This window comes from Petaurus breviceps, unplaced genomic scaffold (assembly GCF_028583685.1).
Source record: "Petaurus breviceps papuanus isolate PSGF00001 unplaced genomic scaffold, PetGlider_PUasm1.0 66, whole genome shotgun sequence".
Classification (NCBI taxonomy): Eukaryota; Metazoa; Chordata; class Mammalia; order Diprotodontia; family Petauridae; genus Petaurus; species Petaurus breviceps.
In genome coordinates this window covers 51,200-74,870 of record NW_027186442.1, presented here as the reverse complement: position 1 = coordinate 74,870, position 23,671 = coordinate 51,200, and the positions used below count along the sequence as shown (strand labels likewise).

Sequence of the window (23,671 nt, the reverse complement as noted above, 5' to 3'; positions counted from 1 at the left end):
GTTAATGATGGTTTGCATGTAAGAAGTAGAGTGGAAATATCACCAAGGATATGAACCTGGAAAAAGAGGTGAGCTTGACATGTGAAGAAGACAGGGGATAGTAACAGAAATCTTTCAGTTACATCCACCCCAGTTCTGTAGTGGTGGCACTCACAAAGTAGTAAAAGAATCAGAGAAAGGTCTCTAGCATCTTGGATAGATTCTTTATGGGAGATTTATAGAAATACATCAACAAAAACTGCGTAGGATAAGAAGGTGTGAATAGGTTGAGATAAATACCAATGGGAGGAATATTCATACTAATAAGATCACACACACATATGTATATGTGTGTGTATTGCAGCAAATGATTTTTTTGTACATATAACAACATATCTATAAAGAGCTGATACAGAAATTCTGTTAAGAAGCCTCAGTGAGTGCTGCTGTTCCTCAACCTCCCTCATGAGATACTGCTTAGGTTTGGTCCCCAGCCAGTTCTGGCATAGTTCCTTCTATCCAGGAACTGAGAGCTATCTTATCTGGAGCCCTAGAGAGGATAATGTAAGGAAGGGATGCAGGTCCATCCATCATTTGTGTCCAGGAGGCTCTGACACTCACTTGCTATATGACCCTGGGTAAGTCATATTTTTTTTTCTTTTTGGAGGGGGGGAGGGCAGGGCAATTGAGGTTAAATGACTTTCCCACTGTCACACAGCTAGTTAAGTATTAAGTGTCTGAGATTAGATTTGAACTCAGGTCCTCCTGACTCCAGGGCTGGTGCTCTATTCACTTCGTCACCTAGCCACCCCTAAGTCTTAACTTTTATGAGCCTTTTTCCTCATTTATAAAACAAAGGGTAATATGTGCATCACTGGTCTCAAAAGGGTGGGTTTAAGGAAGGTATATAGTAAATCCTAACGTACCATAGGAATGAAGTTACTCTTATTTATTCACAATCACTTCTTTGCTCCCCCTCTCAATTTTATTTAGCCAAAATAAGTAATCTGGTTAAGATCTCTAACCAAAGATTTTAACCCACACTCCACTATTCCTCTAAAGTTCATGTTTTTCCTGTTTTCAAGGAGCTGAGATGGAAATACAACATTCATTCCATACCTATCTGGTAGGATGATGATATTCAGGTGGATGGGGGTCAGCAAACTGGGAAAGTAATCTTAGACTTTCTGGTTACAGAAAAAATATACATCATCTATATCAAGTTTATGCAGAATGAAAAAGCTAATGATGTAAATGTGTATGTGGGCATCCACTGTAGCAAGATGGTTATCACTAGCTAAATCTGAACAAAGATCACAAAAAGATTCTTAATCATAAATCCAGATCTTGACAAGATGGAAAGTAGAAGTGCTAATATAAAGAAGAAATCATTAAAAAGATGAAAGAATAAAACTGTCTGTTGTGCAATGGCAATTAAAGTGCTAAGAAATATTTTTAAAGAAAAATTCAATTAAACAAAAATACATGAAGTACTTATTATAGGCAAGACACTGTACAAGGTACTAGAAATAAAAAGATGAACAAGCAATCTTCTAGGACATTAGAATATAGTCAGGGTAGGCAGCTTTCACTAAAAAACAAGGAGGAAATCTTGGAATATAATAAATATTCCAAAAGGCAAAAGATTTAGGCTTATTATCAAAAATAGCTTATCCTGCAAAGCAGAGTATAGTCCTGGCAGGGGCAGCAACTACTCCTGGGACTATCAATCCATAGCCCAGAAATTTAAAAAGCTCCTATCTGGACCTCGAGGGACCAGGATGGCAGAGTGAATCCCGGCTGCTCCAATCCCCGCCTCTGACCCTGAAAACATAGTAATAATTGCCCCGGGCAAAACCTTAAATAGTAAAGTCTTAGAAACCCTAGAGGAAGGGTGTGGCTAGGGCCCTGCCTCAAAATGGGTAGAAAGCAGACTGCAAAGACAAATACTCTGGAGTCCTACTATCCTGAGAGGGAGGAACCAAATTCAGAGGGAGACAGTGTTGACACCACACCACAGCTGAAGCATCAACAGGGAACTGGTCTCAAGCAGAGAAAGCTTTCCTAGATGAGCTCAAAAGGAACTCTGAAAACCAAATGAGAGAGATAGAAGACAAAATGAATAATTCTTTTAAAATCAAAACTGCAAAATTAGAAAAACATTATGATGAAGAAAATAGCTCCTTAAAAAGAAAAATGTATGATATGGAAAAGGAGCTCCAAAAATTAACTGAGGAAAATAATTCTCTAAAAACTAAAATCAACAAAATTGAAGTGAATAACTCTATGAGGATCCAAGAATTAGTCAAACAAAATATCAAGAATGAAAAATTAGAAAAAGAGGTAAAATACCTCAATGGAAAAATAACTGACCTGGAAAACAGATCCAGGAGAGATAATCTGAGAATTATAGGCCTACCAGAAAATCATGATGAAAAAATGAGCCTGGACAACATTCTCCAAGAGCTCATTAAGGAAAACTTCCCTGAGATACTAGAACCTGAGCATAAAATGGAAATCAAGAGAATCCACTGGACACCTGCTAAAAGAGATCCCAAATTGAAAAGTCCTCTAAATGTTGTGGCCAAACTCCAGAACTACCAGGTAAAGGAGAAAAAACTTCAAGCAGCCAGAAAGAAACAATTCAAATATTGAGGAACCACAGTGAGGATCGCACAGGATATGGCAGCCTCTACACTGAAAGATCGGAGAAAGTGGAATACAATTTTTTGCAAGGCAAAAGAGCTCCAATTAAAACCAAGGATCACCTACCCAGCAAAACTGAACATATTTTTCCAGGCAAGGAGATGGTCATTCAATGATATAACAGATTTCCAGACCTTCCTGATGAAAAAGCCAGAGCTCAATGGAAAATTCAACCTCCAATTACGAGATGCAAGAGAGACATAGAAAGGTAAACAAGGAAAACACACACACACACACATATATACACACACACACGCACACATTGTTTTTAATAAGAGCAAACTGGTTATAGACAAGTAGAAGGTATGAGAATAAATTGTACAAAATGACAATTTAAAAAACCTTATTAAGGGCTACAAAGGGACTGCAATGGAAGAAGAGGAACGAATGAAGTTAAAAAGGGTAAATTATGCCACACAAAGAGGCATAAAAACAATATAGTAGAGGGAAAGAAGGGAGGGAAATGAGTATTATATGAGCTTTTCCCTCATTGGTTCTGGTGCAAGGAGGGAATAACACGACCAGTTAAGCATAGGACTCTATGGAGAAGAGACACAAAACGTATCATAACAGAGGGAAAGAGGGGAGGGAGAGGAGCTTTGCATGAGATTTGTTCCTGTCACTATTGGTGTGAAGAAGAAATAACATACTGCATTAAATATAAAAATATCCTATAGGCAGTAGGAGGGGGAAAGGACTATGAAAGGGGGGGGGGTGGTTAGAAGGGAGGGAAGAAGTAAGGGGGAAGGGGAGGAAAAGGGAGGGGGGCTGATAAGAAGGGAATAGTGAGGGAGGTAGTGGTCAAAAGGAAAACTATTAAGGAGGGTAAGGGAGAGGGGGAGAAAAATATAAGCATAAACAGGGGAGGGAATAGGATGGAGGGAAAGAAGCAGATAGTAATCATAACTGTGAACATGAATGGAATGAACTCTCCCAAAAAAGAGAGGTGGATAGCAGAATGGATTAAAAACCATAATCCTATAATATGCTGTTTACAAGAAACACATCTGCAACAGAGGGATACACACAGAGTAAAGGTAAAAGACTGGAGTAAAATACATCATGCCTCAGCTAAAGTAAAAAAAGCAGGGGTAGCAATCCTTATCTCAGATAAAGCAAAAACAAAAATTGATCTAATTAAAAGAGATAAGAAAGGAAACTATACCCTGCTAAAAGGCACCATAGAGAATGAAGCCATATCATTACTTAACATATATGCACCAAGTGATATAGCAGCCAAATTCCTAGAGGAGAAGGTAAGGGAATTAGAGGAAGAAATGGATAGCAAAACTATACTAGTGGGGAACCTTAATATCCCCACTATGAACTTGATTAATCCAGCCTCAGAATAACCAGGAAAGAAGTTAAGAAGGTGAACAGAATTTTAGAGAGGGTAGGTATGATAAATCTCTGGTGAAAACTGAATGGGGATAAAAAGGAATATACCTTCTTCTCAGTGGCACATGGCACATACACAAAAATTGACCATATACTAGGACATAAAAACCTCACAATTCAAAGCAGAAAGGAAGAAATATTAAGTGCATCATGCTCAGATTGTGATGCAATAAAAATAATATATAATAAAGGGCCACAGAAAGATAGACTAAAAACTAACTAGAAACTAAACAATTTAATCCTAAAGAATGAGTGGGTCAAACAAGAAATCATAGAAACAATCAGTAACTTCATTAAAGAGAATGACAATAATGAGACAACATACCAAAATTTGTGGGATGCAGCAAAGGTGGTTCTTAGGGGAAGTTTTATAACCCTGAGTGCATACATGAACAAATTAGAGAAAAGGGAGGTCAATGAATTGGGCATGCAATTGAAAAAGCTAGAAAGGGGTGGCCAGGTAGCACAGTGAGTAAGAGCACTGGCTCCAGTGTCGGGATGACCTGGGGATCGAATCCGGGTTCCGACACTTAGCATCGACCCAGAAACACCTGGCCATGTAACCTTGAGCAAGTTACTTAACCCCAATTGCTTAGGGGCAGCCAGGTGGCTCAGCGAGTAAAAGCACCGGCTCCAGTGTAGGGATGACCTGGGGATCAAATCTGGGAGCAGATACTTAGCACCACACCTAGAAATAACTGGCCATGTAACCTTGAGCAAGTTCCTTAACCCCAACTGCTTTAAAAAAAAAAAGAAAAAGAAAAAGCTAGAAAAAGAACAAATTGAAAATCTGCAGTTAAATACTAAATTAGAAATAATGAAAACCAAAGGAGAGATTAATAAAATTGAAATTAAGAAATCTATTTAATTAATAAATAAAACTAAGAGCTAGTTTTATGAAACAACCAATAAAATTGATACACCCTTAGCCAATATGATAAAAAAAGAAAGAAGAAAACCAAATTATGAATATCAAAAATAAAAAGGGTGAATCTACCTCCAATGAAGAGGAAATTAAAACAATAATTAGGAATTATTTTGCCAAATTATATGCACATAAATTTGACAATCTTAGTGAAATGGATGAACATTTACAAAAATATAAATTGCCCAGATTAACTGAAGAGGAAGTAAATTACTTAAATAACCCCATCTCAGAGAAAGAAATTGAACAAGCCATCAGTGAACTACCTAGGAAAAAAATCTCCAGGGCCAGAGGGATTTACTAGTGAATTCTATCAAACATTTAAAGAACAACTGATTCCCAAACTCTACAAACTATTGGGAAAATTAGTGAAGAAGGATTCCTACCAAATTCTTTTTATGACACAAACATGGTACTGATACCAAAATTAGGAAGAGATAAAACAGAAAAAGAAAATTATAGACCAATCTCCCTCATGAATATAGATGCAAAAATTTTAAATAAAATATTAGCAAAAAGAGTACAGCATCTTATCACAAGAATAATACACTTCGATCAGGTAGGACTTATTTCAGCAATGCAAGGATGGTTTAATATTAGGAAAACCATCAGTATAATAGATCATATCAACAATAAAACTAGCAGAAACCACATGATTATCACAATAGATGCAGAAAAGACTTTTGACAAAGTACAACATCCATTCCTATTAAAAACACTAGAAAGTATAGGAATTAATGGAGCTTTCCTTAAAATAATAAGTAGCATCTATTTAAAGCCATTAGCAAGTATTATATGTAATGGGGATAAGCTAGAAGCATTTCCACTAAGATCAGGGGGGAAACAAGGATGTCCACTATCACCCCTACTATTCAATCTGGTACTAGAAATGTTAGCAGTAACAATTAGAGAAGAAAAAGAAATCAAAGGAATCAAATTAGGTAAAGAAGAAACCAAGTTATCACTCTTTGCAGATGATATGATGACATATTTAGAGAATCCTAAAGAATCAAGTAAATAACTACTTGTGACAATAAATAAATTTGGCAAAATAGCAGGATATAAAATAAACCCACATAAATCCTCAGTATTCCTGTATATTTCTAAAGAAATTCAACAGCAAAAAATAGAAAGAGAAATCCCATTTAAAGTTACTGTAGACATTATAAAATATTATGGAATCTACCTGTTAAAACAAAGCCAGCACCTATATGAACACAACTACAAAACACTTTCCACACAAATAAAGTCAGACCTAAGTAAGTGGAAAAACACCAATTATTCATGGCTGGGTCGAGCTAATATAATAAAAATGACAATTTTGCCTAAATTAAATTACATATTTAGTGCCATACCAGTCAATTTACCAAAAAACTACCTTATAGAGCTAGAAAAAAATAGTGACAAAATGCATTTGGAAGAACAAAAGTTCCAGAATAACAAGGGTATTAATGAAAAGAAATGCTAGGGAAGGTGGCCTAGGCATACCAGATTTTAATATGTATTATAAAGCAGCAGCAATCAAAACTACTTGGTACTGGCTGAGGAACAGAGCAGCGGATCAATGGAATAGATTGGGTACACAAGATTCAACAGTCAATGACTATAATAATCTACTTTTTTATAAACCCCAAACCACAGGTTTTGGGATAAGAATTCACCATTTGACAAAAACTGCTGGGAAAACTGGAATATGGTATGGCAGAAACTGGGCATAGACCAATATCTAACACCATATACCAAAATTAAGTCTAAATGAGTGCATGAACTAGGTATAAAGGATGATACTGTAAGCAATCTGGGAAAACAAGGAATAGTTTACCTGTCAGATTTATGGAGAGGGGAAGATTTCATGACCAAACAAGAATTAGAGAGCATTATAAAATACAAAATGGATAACTTTAATTACATGAAACTGAAAAGCTTATGTACAAAGAAAGCCAATGTGACCAAGATTAAGAGGGAAGTGGGAAATTGGGAAAGAATTTTTACAACCAATGTCTCTAATAAAGGCCTCATTTCTAAAATATACAGAGAATTGAGTCAAATCTATAAGAATATAAGTCATTCCCCAAATGATAAATGGTCAAAGGATATGAACAGACAGTTCTCAGAGGAAGAAATTAAAGGTATCTATAAGCATATCAAAAAATGCTCTAAATCACTATTGATTAGAGAAATGCAAATCAAAACAACTCTGAGGTACTACATCTCACCAGTGAGATTGGCTAAGATGACAAAATAGCAAAACAATAAATGCTGGAGAGGATGTGGAAAAATTGGAATACTGATTGCTGGTGGAGTTGTGAAATGATCCAACCATTCTGGAGAGCAATCTGGAACTATGCCCAAAGGGCTATAAGTAATTTTATATCCTTTGGCCCAGCAATACCATTTCTAGGGTTGTATCCCAAAGAAATCACAGAAGTGAAAGACTCATATGTACAAAAATATTTATAGCAGCTCTTTTTGTGGTGGCAAAGAATTGGAAATTAAGGGGATGCCCATCAATTGGGGAATGGCTAAACAAGTTATGGTATATGAATGTAATGGAATATTATTGCACCATAAGAAATGAAGAGCAGATGGACTTCATATCTACCTGGAGAGGCTTAAACAAACTGATGTTGAGTGAGAAGAGCAGAACCAGGAAAAATTTGTATACAATTACAGATACAACATATGTGTGAAGACCAACTTTGATAGACTGGACTTTTCTCAGAAATACAGGTCTATAAGTAAACTCCAAAAGACTCATGATGGAGAGAGATGCCTACATTCAGAGAAAAAACCAGAAAGAACAGAGTTTGAATGCAGATTGAAGCAAATTACCTGCTCTCTCTCTTTCTTGTTTGGTTTGGTCTCCTCTTTCCCATTGTGCATTCCATCCATTACAATCCTTCTTTTCAACCTGACCAATGTCTAATGTGAAAGTATCTGCAGATCCTATACCTGATTGTACCATGGTGGGGGTGGGGAAGGTGGGAAGGGGAGGGAGGGGGAGAAAATTTGAAACTCAAAGAACCAGGGAACTGAATCTTGTAAGCTCAAAGTAATCAAATTAATAAAGAAAAAAAAAGAAACAGAGTTTAGTAATAAAATGTAGATATATAGTATTGTACTTGTGTCAAATGCTAAAGTGATGTAACATATGAAATGTATCATTTTCTTATTTTTTAAAAGGTTTCTATACCTTCTACTAAATATTAGCACTTCTTTGAATCTAACAAGTCTTGGTTCTAAGCAGGGGAAAAAGAATTAGAGGTCAAATTCTATCTCCACACATTTTCCTGTAGATTTTAAAGTTATACAGTCCCAGTTATCATAAAAACATAAGTTTTATATCTTAAAGCTAGAAAGTATATTACTCTAAGTTAACAAAATTATAAAAGAACATACCTTAAAAAATAAATGTAAGATGCCTTCTTCTGCTCCATAAATTAATCCAGAAGCAACTACATAGGTTGAAAATTTTCTGTTCTGTTAAACATAATTCAAAAGAATGTTATATGTAATATTATAATCTAATACTAAAATTTTATAGTGCAAAAATTGGTACTTTAGAAGCTTACACAACTCTATTAGGCTATGGATTAAGATACAATAAAGTATACTAACAATGCTTAGAGAAAGGGGACAAAGATAGGAAAAAAGAGGGAAGAAGTTAATAATAGCAAGTTATACGTATATAATATTTATTAACAAAGTATATGGTTACAGAGTGTTTTGCATGTGCAATTTCATTTGATACTGAGAGCAATCTTTTAAGACTGATTAGTATTTTCCCCTTTTTAACAGATCAAGTGACTTGTACAGTCACATAGTTGGTAAATGGCAAAAGTGGAATTTGAATCCACGTTTTCTGACTTTGAGCAGTATTTTTTGTACTAGGAGGAGAAATAAAAAGGAAGAAAAGTAGTACCTAGGAGTATACACAGCATATCAATCAATTCATCACATATCATTAAATCAGGAACACTTAATGAAGAGTAATTACTAGTATTCCTGTAGTCAGTGAATGGGAAAAGTCCATGCAATTCTAGTGGTACCTAACTTACTTAGTACTTTTTTTTTGTAGAAGATGAGATTTTATTTTTTTTCCAATTTATTTACTAATATTCAGTTTTCAACATTCATTTCCACAAGATTTTGAGTTACAAATTTTTCTCCCCACCTTTCCCCTACCCCATCCCAAAATAGCAAGCCTACTGAATACCCCTTCCCCCAATCTGTTGTCTCTTACATCCTCCCTCATTCCCCCCATCCCAACTTTCTAGTAGGGCAAGATGGGTTTCTACCCTCCAGTGCCTGTATATCTTATTACCCAGTTGCATGTAAAAAGCAATTTTTTAAACATTTTTTTTCCCTTCTTCCCTCCTCACCACCTCCATTGGGAAGATAAGCAATTCATTATAGGTTGTATAAGTGTAGTTACACAAAACATTTCCATAGTAGTTATACTGTGATAGACTAACTGTAATTCCTTCCATCCTATGCTGTCCCCTACTTATTCTATTTTCTCCTTTGACCCTGTTCTTTTTCAAAAGTGTTTGCTTCTAACTGCCCTCTCCCCCAATCTGCCCTCCCTTCTATAACTCCCCCCTCTTATCTCCTTCCCTCCTATTTTCCTGTAGGGTAAGATACCCAACTGGGTGTGTATAATTCAATGAGAGTAAGGTTGACCCATTCCTTTTCACCTTCCTGCTCTTCCCCTTCATTGTAACAGTTTTTTCTTGCCTCTTTTATATGAGATAATTCACCCTAATCTATCTCTCCTTTTCTCCCTCTCCCAATATATTCCTCTCTTACCTCTTAATTTTACTTTTTTAGACATCATTCCTTCATATTCAACTGATCCTGTGCCCTCTGTCTATGCATACATGAACATACATATGCACACACTCACACATACATTTATACACACACACCTTCTTATACATACATATATATGTATGTATACATATATCCATATATATTCCCTTAAATTATCCTCATACTGAGAAAAGTCTTACGAGTTATAGTTAATTGTTTTTCCATGTAGGAATGTAAATAGTTCAACTTTAATAAGTTCCTTGTAATTTCTTTTTCCTGTTTACCTTCTCATGCTTCTCTTGCTTCTTGGATTTGGAAGTAAAATTTTCTGTTCAGCTCTGTTTTTATCATCAAAACTGCTTGAAAATCCTCTATTTCATTGAATGACTATATTTTTCCCTGAAGCATTATACTCAGTTTTGTTGGGTAGGTGATTCTTGGTTTTTGTTGTTGTTGTTGAATTAAATCTTATGCTTATTATCATTCATTTCCACAAGATTTTGAGTTACAATTTTTCTCCCCAATTTTCCCCTACCCACCACCCCAAAACATCAATCCCACTGGATATCCCCTCCCCCAATCTGCTCTCTCCTTTATCTTCCCCCATCCTGCCTCTGACTTTCCAGTAGGGCATGGTGGATCTCTATACAGTGCCTGTATATCTTATTTCCAAGTTGTATGTAAAATAATAATAATAATGATATATTTTTAACACTTGATTTTAAAACTTTGAATTCCATATTCTTTCCCCTCCTCCCTCATCACCCCCCACCCTTACTGGGAAGATAAGCAATTCAATATAGGTTGTACATATGTAGCTATGCAAAACATTTCCATAGTGGATATATTGTGAAAGACTGACTATATTTCCCTCCATCCTATCCCACCCCCCACTTGTTCTATTCTTTACTTTGATCCTGTCCCTTTTCAAAAGTGGGTGCTTCCAACTTCCCTTCACCTCAGCCTGCCCTCCCTTCCATCATCCTCCCTCTCATCCCCTTCCCCCCTACTCTCCTGTAGGGTGAGATACCATATTTAGTGTATATGTCATTCCCTCCCTAAGCCAAATTCATTGAGAGTAAGGTTGACTCATTCCCTTTTTCCTTCCTGTTCTTCCTCTCCATTGTAACAGTTTTCCCTTGCCTCTTCTATATGAGAAAATTTACCCCATTCTGTCTCCCCATCTCCTCTCATTATATTCTCTCACCTCTTAATTTCACTTTTTAATTATCATCCCTTCCTACTAAATTGGTCCTGTGTCCTCTATCTATGTACACCTGTACACATATATACACACATTCACATATGTATTTATATGCCCACATAATCTCCCATATAGACATATATATGTATAAATATACACACATATACATACATATGCACATACATATACATACACACCCATATACATTTCTATTCCCATATACCCTCTTATATAGACATATATATGGATGTATACATATATATATACACACACACACATTTCTATTCCCTTCAACTATTCTCATACTGAGAAAAGTTTCATAAGTTACAATTGTTGTTTTTCCATGATGAGATCATGTAAATAGTTCAACTTTGATAAGTTCCTTATGATTTCTTTTCCCTGTTTACCTTCTCATGCTTCTCTTGCTTCTTGTATCTGAATGTCAAATTTTCTATTCAACTCTGGTTTTTTCATCATGAATGCTTGAAAGTCCTCTATTCAATTGAAAGATCATATTTTGCCCTGAAACATGATACTCAGTTTTTCTGGGTAGGTGATTCTTGGTTTTAATCCCAGCTCCTTTGACCTCCAAAATATCATATTCCAAGCCCTTTGATCCCTCAGTGTAGAAGCTGCCAGATCCTGTCTTATCCTGATTGTGTTTACACAATATTCAAATTGTTTCTTCCTGGCTGCTTATAATATTTTCTCCTTGACCTGGAAACTCTTAAACATAGCTATAATATTCCTAGGAGTTTTCTTTTTGGGATCTTTTTCAGGAGGTGATTGGTGAATTCTTTCAACCTCTCTTTTGCCCTCTGGTTCTAAAACATCAGGGCAATTTTCCTTGATCATTTCTTGAAGGATGATTTCTAGGTTCTTTTTTTTTTTGATCATGGCTTTCAAGTAGTCCAACAATTTTTAAATTATCTCTCCTGGATCTATTTTTCAGGTCAGTGGTTTTTCCAATTAGATATTTCACATTGCCTTCTATTTTTCATTTGTTTGGATCTGTTTAATAGTATCTTGATTTCTCATCAATTCACTAGCTTCCATTTGCTCCAATCTAATTCTGAAGGAATGATTCTCTTCAGTGAGCTTTTGAGAGTCTTTTCTATCTGGCAAATTTGGCTTTTTAAGGCATTCTTCTCCTCATTGCCTTTTTGAGCCTCTTTTGCCATCTGAGCTCATCTATTTTTTAGGGTGTTATTTTCTTCAGTTAGGTTGCTGACTCTCATTTCATGATTTTCTTGCATAATTCTCATTTCTCTTCCCAATTTTTCCTACACTTCTCTTATTTGGTTTTTCAAAATCCATCTTAAGCTCCTCTATGGGCTGTAACCAGCTTATATTTTTCTTGGAAGCTTTGGTTACATTCACTGTCTTCTTCCTGTTCCATGTTTTGATCCTTTTTGTCCCCAAAATAAGATTGTAAAATCAGATTGCTGAGCTTGCTTTGCTTCCTTTGCTTGCTCATGTTGCCACTTAATTACTTGACTCTTGAGCTTTTTGCCACAGTAGAACTCTGCTACCAGAGAGGGGAATTTTGTCCCAATTGCTGAGATATTCTCAGCTGCTGTAACTATTAGTTGGCTGCCCTCTCTGAATCCTCCACATGCTCTGGCAAACTGGTCACACACCCTAGGATCTCCACCCTAGACAGTGATCCAGATCCAAGCAGGCTAAAGCAAGGGTGATTACCCCTCAGACTGGTCTCTTGGTCCCCCTAAAATCTGCAGGCCAGGAGCTCTGAAGCAGCCATGTGGTGGTGGCTGCACGGCCACCATGCCTCAGCCACTTCTCCCTCCAGGGGGCAAAGGCCGAACCACACTCCTAGACTCCTGGTTTCCAACATCCACACTGCACTGAACTCTCACTTTGTCCTTAGAATCTATGGGTTGATAATTCTGGAAACCACCACAGCTGCTGGTAATCTGAAGTCCCTCCAGCTGGCAATTGGATGTGACTGCCCTGGGGCTAAAACCTCCAGCTCATGCAGGGCTGGACTTGGCTCCCAGAGTGCTGTGCTGGCCCCTGCTGCTGGGCTGCCTTCAGTGGGAGGTTAGCTTCTCTCTGTAATTTCGTGAGTTCTGTAGCTTCAAAGTTTGTTTTGAGTAATTTTTTACATGAATTGGAGGAGGTGGAAGTGGGAGCCGCATGGAAGTCCTATTTCTACTCTGCCATCTTGGCTCCACCCCTTATTCTTGGTTTTAATCCTAGCTCCTTTGACCTCCAGAATATCATATTCCAAGACCTTCAGTCCTTTAATATAGAAGATGCTAGGTCTTGTGTTATCCTGATTGTATTTCCACAGTACTCAAATTGTTTCTTCCTGACTGCTTGCAGTATTTTCTCCTTGACCTGGGAACTCTGGAATTTGGCTATAATATTCCTAGGTGTTTTCTTTGTGGGATCTTTTTCAAGAGGTGATTGGTGAATTCTTTCAATTTCTATTTTACTTAGTACTTCTAAGTACTAGTTTCGCATTATGGCAATTTCGTTCAAAACTTAGTCACTCGAGGGGCAGCTAGGTGGCTCAGTAAGTAAGGTGCTGGCCCTGGAGTCAGGAGGACCCAAGCTCAGTTCTGGCTTTCATTCCCAAAAAAGGTTTCTATAGTCTGTTTGTGCTTCCTCTGCTTGCTCATATTGCCAGCCAATTACTTGACTTTTGAGCTCTTTGCCATGGTAGAACTCTGCTTCCAGACTGCAGAGATCTATGTCCCAAATTGCTGAGGTTTTGCAGCTGCCAGAGCTGTTAGGCAGCTGCCCTCTCTGCAGCCCCCACAAGCTCTGGCACACTGGCCACACACCCCAGGGGTAATTAACTCAGATGGCAAAAGAGGCTCAAAAAGGCAATGAGGAGAAGAATGCCTTAAAAAGCCAAATTTGCCAGATAGGAAAAGTCTCTCAAAAGCTCATTGAAGAGAATCATTCCTTCAGAATTAGATTGGAGCAAATGGAAGTTAGTGACGATGAGAAATCAAGATACTATTAAACAGATCCAAACAAAAACTTAGTCACTTGGGAACCAACCTGCTAAATGTAACATAAAATTGAACCTTTTCTCATGAACTGAATGAAACAGAATTGGAAAACATTTTAAGTAGTATTGATTCACTTACAATGCAAAATATTATTTGGTTTGTGTTTACTGAGTGATACATCTAAGAGAAATCAAATGGATTATTACATAATTAGTCCTCCCAAGTTCTTTGGTAATAATTATTTTTTCTTAATTCAATTATTTTCAGGTCTGCATTATTTCCCTTCTACCTGCTCTTTCTCCCTCTCCCATATTGAGAAAGTAAGAAAAACAAAACTCATTACAAATATGTATACATAAAGCAAAATAAGTTCTTACACTGGCCATGTTAAAAAAAATATTTCAATAGTAATTTTAAATCCATCATTTCTTTACCTGGAAGGAGAGGGTATATTTCATCATGAGTCCTCTGGAATTGTGGTTGGTTGTTGTGTTGATCAAAGTTCTTAAGTCTTTCAAAGTTGCTTGGCTTTACAACATAGCTGTTACTGAATAAATTGTTCTCTTAGGTCCGCTCATTTCACCTTGCATCAGTTCATATAAGCTTTGCCAGGTTTTTCTGAAACCATCTTCATCATTTCTTACAGCACAATAGTATTCTATCACATTCATATACCATAGCTTATTCACCCAGTCCCCAATTAATGAATTGTCCCTCAGTTTTCAGTACTTTGTCACTATGAGAAAAGCTTATACAAATATTTTTTTGCATATTTAGGTCCCTTTTCATTTTTCTTTGATCTCTTTGAAGTATCGACTTGGTAATAATTATTAAAATTTCATTAATTTTTCAGGGGACATATATTCTCCCACAATTACTTGCAAAGAGCCTTTGATAGGCACTCAATGAATATTTTAAAAATGTAACATGATTTACTTTCAACAGTGAGCTAGTTAAACTGACTTAGTAATTACAGTAAATTCCAAATACTAATTATAGGTGAGTAAGACATCATATTTGAATTAAAGTAGCAACCACCTGAAGGTTTGGGCACAGACTCAAAAGAAAGTATATGTATGGGGGCAGTATATAGCTATTAGGTAATAAGTCCACTTGGACAATTTATTCAGTAATTTAGGCAAAAGTCAGTTTGATCAAGTAAACCAATAAATGATATGAATAAATGTCCCAATGGAAATGAATTATTCCTAAAGCTGTTATTTTTTTTTAGCATTATTCATCATAGTCTTATAAGATCATAGCATTTTTCTAAGAGCTAGAAGGAATCTTAGAGGTCATCTAGTAAAACTTGCCAAAGAGAAATCTGAGGCTCAGAGGGATTCCCTATAGATACTCTGTTTAAAGATGGTCTCCCTTCCATCTTAATTATATCAAGTCCCAGTTTATTGAAGATCTCCTAAATGAAATCCTTAATCACACAAAATAGTTCAACTTAATTACAGACATGGAAATAAACAAGGAACGTCTTTTACCTAGACTGGCAATTAGTTGTATATGCAACCCTCAAAGCTGGTCTCTCTATTCTCTCCTGGACAGGAGGTTAAATGACAAGGTATGTGATCTCATTGAGGTGATATTGCCTATAGAGATACAGATCTCAACCTATCTATGTCTGCCCACTCATTCATTTCTTCTCATAAAGTGACCATAAGTGGCTTACTCAACATGCTGTGGGTCTTTGTCCCTTTCTCCTGACACTGCAAGAATACCAACAAAATAAATGGACTGTCTTCCAGGTTCTTCTTTTACCTGTCTAATTGTCTTTCATCTCTTTAGTTAGATCAATATCCATCTTCCATTCCCTAAAGGTGTTCATTTCAGGGAAAACTATAGCCCTGATAGTAACTCAAGTCAGCCATGATTTCTGATTATACATGTACAAATACTGTTACTACAAGAAAGTTAAGTAAAGATAAGAGATTTTGACATTAAATACTATAACCTCTCTACTTGCTTGCTAAACGGTTAAAAATTTAATTTTTTTTGTGTGTGTGTGTGTATGAAGTCATTGTAACGTCTTATAAGCTCCCTGCTTGATTGTTAAAAGTTCAGTAGTTGTTGTTTTTCCCCACTGTTTGAATTCCTGAATTCTCTGAGAAGCAATCTCCAAGGCCACTAAAATAACAGTTTCCATCTCCAAGGCCATTCCCTAAGATAGTAGTGAGAAACTGTACTGGGCAGGCTGCCCATTCTGAAATAACAGCTGACTCTCAACATTGCTGAATGTATGCCAAGGGATGAGTAGACTAAAAGTACAGACATTTTACCTCTCACAATTATAGATAGAAAAGGAGTTTTTTTTTAAACAAATAAGGGATAGAGAAGATCACAGGTGATAAAACAGATAATTTTAATTACATAAAATTGAAAAGGTTTTGCACAAACAAAACCAATGCTCTTAGAATTAGAAGAAAAACAGTTAAGTGGGGAAAAATCTTTACAGCAAATTTCTCTGATAAAAAATGTGACATCTAATATATATGGAAAATTGATACAAATATATAAGAACAAGAGTAATTTTCCAAAAGACAAATGGTCAAAGAATACTGATAAGCAGTTCGTAAAAGAAGAAATGAATACCACTAATATCATGTGAAACATACATCAAATCATTAATAATAAAATTAATGCAAATTAAAATGCCTTTAAGGTCCTGCTGCACATTCACCAGACTGGCAAAGATTGTGAAAGGAAAGGAAAATTACAATTGTTTATAAGATATGAGAGGACAGGCACACTAATGCGCTATTAATATAGCTATGGATCAGTGTTTCTTGGTCAGTTGGTTCCCTCCCCAAATTTCTAAAGCTACATAAAAAGTGAGACAGTAGTACCTACTTTGCAAAGTTTAAAGTGCTAGATAATTGTAGCTCTATTGGTTGTATTTAGAGTCTACTTTCTTTTGCAGGCACCTGATAGAAGCTGAGAGGAAGAAAATTCCCAGAAAATTTTATCAGGAAGAGCATCCAGACCTGACCAAATACATACGGAAGAGATTTATGCAGGAAGTGACAAGATTTGAAAAGCATTCAGGGATATTTCTCAAAGAAGATTCCAAAAATATGGAAAATATTACAGCTTATTTTATTTCCAAAAGGAGGAAACCAAGAAGACATTATCAATAGTAATCAATACTCCTAAGCTTTCACACAAAATTTTCTACAACAAACTACATATTCACTTTCACATAACTAAGAAATGTAGAGAATATAAGATTCCACTTTGTCTACTGTTTAAGTAAAAAAAAGTGCATTCTACTTATTAGAGGAAATTTCAAACTTAAATGTCTTTTCCCAAACAAGGTGCATAGGTGAAGATCATAAATGTCACCAAGAAGGCAACTGTTCAATGACCCACTGAGTGTCAACCTCAAATGAGGCATATACATACTATATGTCTCTCTATTTTAGAGTATTCCATATTCACCAATGTGGTGGAGCTAGCCTGGTACAAGATCAAAATAGAAGACTGATCCCCTATTAATGGAAAATTTCTACAGATGCTCCTGTTTGTAGATGGCCCTCTGCCAATGTCCTGGGTAGCCTTTCTTTTGGTCAGTGATTTATATGACTGCTATGGTCTGGTTCATGATTAAAAGTGTTATTACTTCTTGAATTTCTACCTATATAAATAAGTATAATTTTCACCCTTTTCTGTTTGCATTTTTAAGTTTTTTTGTGAAGCAAACACTGGAGATAGTAGTGTTCCAGTATCTTTCTTCACTCACAGTGGCTTAATGAAATATAGCATCAAATAGTTTCTGATATGTTTGGGGCACAGTCTCTTCCCCAATGAAGCAAAGGTCTGGCATGTTAACTATGCCCAAAAGGCTTTGGACACAATTTCACTGGTGTAGGACATCTGCCTGCTAAGTAAGGACCAGCCTAGTGGAGGCAATTCAACAGTAGACTGGACACTAAGTAGGGGAAAAATTCTTTGGTTGTTGCATGCCATGAAAGAAAGGGAAATACAAAATTACCCTCAGTTTTTGAGGTCTTCTTTGACTTTTGCAGTGATGATGAAAGAATGGAAGAAAAAGAAGAATGAAAATGTGGAAACTGTCTATAAACATTAACTGTTGGACCTTAAATGTGAGGTCCTTGTGTAGTGACCAGTGAGTAGACATTTTATAGGAGTAACTATATGATATTAATTCTGATATTATTGATGAAGCTGCAATTAAGAAGCAGCATGATACACTGAAAACAGCATTGGATTTGAGGTGAGAGTATCAGGTTTCAAAACCTAGGTAGCCATTTGCTACCTCTGTGCCCTTAGGCAGGTCATTTAACTATCTTGGGTTCCAGTTTTCTCATCCATTAAGGGAAAGAGTTGTCTTTCAGAGGGCTTTCCAGCCCTAAGCCATGTGATCTATCAGTTCTAGGCCTGGCTAGTTATGCTATAACCTTAAATAAACCTCATGTCGGTACAACAGTTGTTCTTTGGATTCTTATTTCACTTTTAGTGGCATAATGATGACAACATAACCATTTGATTCTGGGGAAAGACAGGGATAGAAACTGATCACCTTTGTGTAGTTCCAGGTAGTTTGATACCAACATGCAGCAGAATGGAACCCCCTAATCCTTCCTACCCTTCACTCTCTCTGTTCTCATCAACTTTACCATGGGTTCAGTGATCATCTCTAGTCAGATACCTCCAAAATCCATCTATAAAGACTTAGTATCAAGAGGCAGAGCCAAGATGGTGAAGTAGCAAGCAGTACAGTGAGCTCTCCACCAAAAACTCCTTCAAACAGCTAGAAAATGCACCCAGATTGAATCCTTATCAGGAAATTCAAGAAAAAAATCAGAGTGAGTAATTTTTCTGACCCAAGTCACACACAGACAGACAGATAGATATGTAGAAACCGGGGAGCCCTCCTAGACAAGGAAATGCTATGTACCCTGACAAAAAGAGGTCCTAAATCTAGCATAGACAGGCCTAAACTAATATAGGCTATAGGCACAGGTGCCAACTGACAGTTCTGCGGCTCACTATTTACATCCTTGTCATAGATATAGACTGGACAGGATAGGGTACCTGTGCCTAATGATGACAATCCAGGGTGAGGATCAGTCATGGGTCTTATCCTGTGTCTCATGCAAGGAGAAAGTTCAGAAGCAAACAGCAGCTGAATGGCTTGGACCCCAGGAATGGAAGAGGGTCTCAGTTGCAGCTTCTAGCCCAATTTAAAGTCTGTTGAGGAATAGTCAGGACAGGAATCACAGATCAAAGGGAAACCTACATTTCTGCCACTCTGAACCAGTAGAGTTTTTCATCTGGCTGACAGTCTACTGTTAATCAGACCTAAACACAGGTCAGGAGTCTTCAGAGCAGGGGAGCAAAAATCAAACTTTTTAGACCCGGCCACATTGGGAGCACTAAAAATTTGAAAGACCCCAGCCTTAACTGTACTGAGAGTCTTGAATAATGTAATACTTAATACTCCGAGAAAGTAGCAACATGATCAGCCCAGAAATTCCTTTCAGAAGAGCACAAAACATAGCCCTAAAATAAAGTCCAAAGTTAGAAAGTACTTAGAGCACTGCTCATTATCCAGAACCCGTGCAACTATGTCATCATGGAACAGATGTGCAATATTGATGAACTTCTCTGGGCAACCAAATTTTGCCATAATTTCACACAAGCCCTCATATATATATGTGTGTGTGTGTGTGTTTACATATATGTATATATATACACATATATATAACATGTATAAATACATACATAAGACACATATATACTTAAATATATATGTGTATATTTCTTTTAGACATAGCCAATGTGGAAATTTGTTTTGCTTGACCATACATATTTGTAATAAATATTTTGCTTTCCTTTCATCATTAATTGGGGGAAGGGCAGATTTTTGCTGGTTAAAAAAAATTTAATTCAAGAAAGGACTAATCTCTCTGCTAAATGCCAGGCCTGCATTGCCACCTGCCTGCTGGACACTTCCACCTGAATGTTATAGAAACTTCGAACTAAGTATATCTAAAATGGACTCGTTACCCTGAAAAATTCTTCATTCATTACCCTTACCCTTAAACCCACACATCTTCCAAATATACTCAGGTCTGCCTAGATCACCATCATCTGCCCTGCTGTCACCCAGATCTGCAATTTTGCTGTCATCCTTGACTCTTCTTTGCCACTCACTCTCCATATCCAATCAGTTATCGCATCTTGGTTACTTTTCCTCCACATCTTTCTCATCTATTTCTCTTTCTCCCACTCATATGACCTCAAGCCTAGTTCAGGCCCTTATCATCTCTCATCTGGGTTACTGAAATAGCTTCCTAATAGGTCATCCTGCTTCCACTGTCTCCTCCTCTTTTATCCATTCCTCATACAAATGCCAAATTAATGTTTCTAAGGTACTAGTCTGACACTTGGAACTCCTCTGCTAAAAACAAAAATAAAAACAAACACTTCAGTAATTTTTTTTTGCTTTAAGAAGAAAATATAAATTCCTCAGGTTGGTATGTAAGACCTTCTACAATAAGGTTCCAAATTATCTTTTCAACCATAGCTCATATTCATCTCCTTCAAGCACTCTACATTCCAAACAGAAAACTACTAGCTCTTCTCTGAACTGGACATCCCATCTTTTCTAGGCTGTTCTCTATTCCTAGAAGGAACACTTTTTTTTGAGAGGGGGAAGGCAGGGAGATTGGGGTTAAATGACTTGCCCAAGGTCATACAACTAGTAAATGTTGAGTGTCTGAGGCCAGATATGAGTTCAGATCCTCCTGACTCCAGGGCTGGTGCTCTATTCATTGCACCACCTAGCCACCCCAGGCACACCCTTCTTAACTTTGACTCTCAGAAGTCTTACGTTTCTTCAAGACTCAGCTGAGCTGCTATCTTCTACATAGTACCAGTAAGGTTCTTTTTGAATTACCCTTCACATATTATATTTTTCTTCACCATAGTTGTATTCCCAGTATCTGACACAGTGCCTTGAAAATCATAGGCATACTTAAGAAATATTTATTAAATTGAGATGCCTGATGCCACAGAAATGAGTTAAGAGAAGCAGAGATGAGACTATGGACAAAATAGCTGACTCATAGGTAAAAAACAATCTTAAAGTTGGAAGGAACCTCACAAGTCATCTTGTCCAAGGCCCTCTGTACCACCCCTGGCAATTCTTCATCCAGCTGAAACATCTAGGAAGCCAAGCACTCAGGAACATAGAAGGAAGATTCTAAAAATTAACATTAAGGTAAAAGCAAATAAGTAGATCCTGTAAGATACTAGAAATTAATTTTGTATCTTTCTGTCATACATTCATGTTTCTTGCTTGCTTTCATTTGCTAAATAAATCAAACTTTACCTCCAGTTGGGGTCAGTTCTGTCTCTCCAGAAGTCACGGGGCAGAAACTGAGGCCAGTGAAAAGCAAATTCTCCAGGGTGGGAGTAGGCTGAGATAGCTATGAAGTCTAGCCCTTAGAGGATCCACTATCGAAGGAGAAGAAGAAAGAAAGTGAGTGATAGAGGAATATAAAGAAAAAAAAACTGAAAATTACTAAAGATCGCACAGGGAAGAAAACAGTACAAATAGATAAATCAACAGGGAAGATATTAACAATAGAAAGGAAGATGGCATCCAAAACATCTAGACAAGTCCAGACATCTCTGAATAAATACTGTGAAACAAAGGAAAATGAATCCATGTCCAATAAGGCAAAGGCCATGTGGATATCCAAGAGATTATGGAATCACAATGGGATGTTCCTGAATGCTTTAAGAAACAAGAACTGTAAAAGCAGAGTTTATGCCTTGCACAGAAGAAATTGGCAGAATAAAAAAAACACAAATCCATAGTGTTAAAGTTAAAGTCTTTCCAAAGAAGGAGAAGAGGAAAATTGATTGGGAATGCAAATATACAGAAGGGAGGGATAATCTGTAATAAGAGAAGCAAAAAGAAATAGCATTAAACATCATGAAATCTATAAGTAAAACATATTGATCTTGAAGACAGGATATGTAGAAACAACTTAAGGATCATAGGCCTCCCAGAAGACAAAAATGTAAAAAAAAAAAAACCCAAACCTTGAATAAAGCAAGAAATGAGAAAACTTCCCAGAATTCTGAACACACACAAAATAAATGCTAATGGAAAGAATCCACAGATTGGCTGCAGAAAACAAACCCATGCTACAAACTCCAAGATATATAGTGATTAAACCAAACAATTCCAATGACAAACAACGAATTCTTTGAGTCACCAGGAGAAAGACTTTCAAATATAAAGGAAAAAGAAATTCAAATAATGCAAGAGTATTCTGCACTCACCAGAGAGGAGTGGAATGTGTTCTGAAGAGCAAAGAGGCTCAAGCTACAACCCAAAGTGACATCCCTACAAATCTGAGCCCAATTATAAATGAAAAAAAAAAACCATGTGCAATAAAAGAGAGACATTTGAAACATTAAAAACAAAAACAGATGTGTATAGATTATTTGCTTTGCAAATATCATAGACAACACTCATAAGAATGGTAAACAAATACAACAACCAAGGAATTAATAAGTAATGAACCTAATTAACTCGGAGAAAAAAGACAGGGAAAATCCATGAAAGAGACCTCACAGGTTGCTTATGTAAAATGAAACAAATCTGTGTCAAATGTTAATTCTACCATAGCTTTTATGTGTAATGCTATTGTAATTTGCATTGAGTTGCTTTATTTTTCAAATGTGGGAGGAAATAGCTTTACTACAGTCTGCTATGGTCAGACCTAGAGCACTATTCAGTTCTGGTAATCAGTTTAGGAAAGACATGGACAAGCTGATAGATATCCAGAAAAGGAGAGGCCTGGAGAACATGACTTAAAAGTAATATTTGAAGGACCTGGGAAAGTTTAGCTTAAATAAGAGAAGGCTTAGAAATGGTGATGTGGATAGGGAGTTGGCCTTTTAGGAAGACTTGAGCTCAAGTCTTGCTTCTGATATATGCAGTCCACAAGAACTCTGGGCAAGAAACTTAAGCTCTCAGTATCCCCAGACAACTCTCTAAGACAGTAAGTTATAGGTGAGTTGTTGAGACTCCCATGAAGTCACAGGTCTGGGAAGAAGAAAGAAGAGCTTTAGAGTGAACATTACAGCTGTCTTCAAACATGTGAAGGGCTGAATGCTAAGTGATAAACTCTGGGTAGAAGATGTAAAAATGTATTTAGGCTTAGTGCAAAAAAAATGTCTTAACAATCATAACTATTTGTAGTACTTATATCATAGTTATAGGGTTTAGGCTCTGAGAACCCCTTTGAATCTTCCCACTTGATGAAGAATTTGCCTGAAGTCATAAGCCTTTCATTTTCACTAGGCACAAATCTCTGTTACTCCTAACCTAGCCTGGCCCTCCACTGTCCAGTTACTTCTCACTCATGATCCTATTAAAATATCTATATCCAAATCTATACCTTTAAACTAGCCTAGCCCTCCATTGTCTGTCACCTCCAGGTAGCCTTCAGCTATTTCCTACCCTTAATCCCATTCCTGGAGTCTGACCAGTCCCATCGAGATCCTCCTTAGATGCCTCCTCAAGACCCTCCCCAAACCCCTTCTCTAGACTACCCCTAGATCCCTCCCACAATCTTTCTGTATATAAGATCTATCTTGCCTCCATGAAGG

General features: G+C 36.8%; 1 protein-coding gene across 1 annotated transcript in view; it reads right to left on the bottom strand.

The window, feature by feature from the left end:
* LOC138173869 (adenylate kinase 7-like) overlaps positions 1–23,671 on the bottom strand; it is a gene marked incomplete at its 5' end in the record, with an annotated part of 127,433 nt that overhangs the window by 53,399 nt on the left and 50,363 nt on the right. The window contains one exon of the mRNA XM_069103943.1: positions 8,408–8,488. Within this exon, the coding sequence (XP_068960044.1) occupies positions 8,408–8,488 (81 nt within the window). The remainder of the gene's footprint in view (positions 1–8,407; positions 8,489–23,671) is intronic.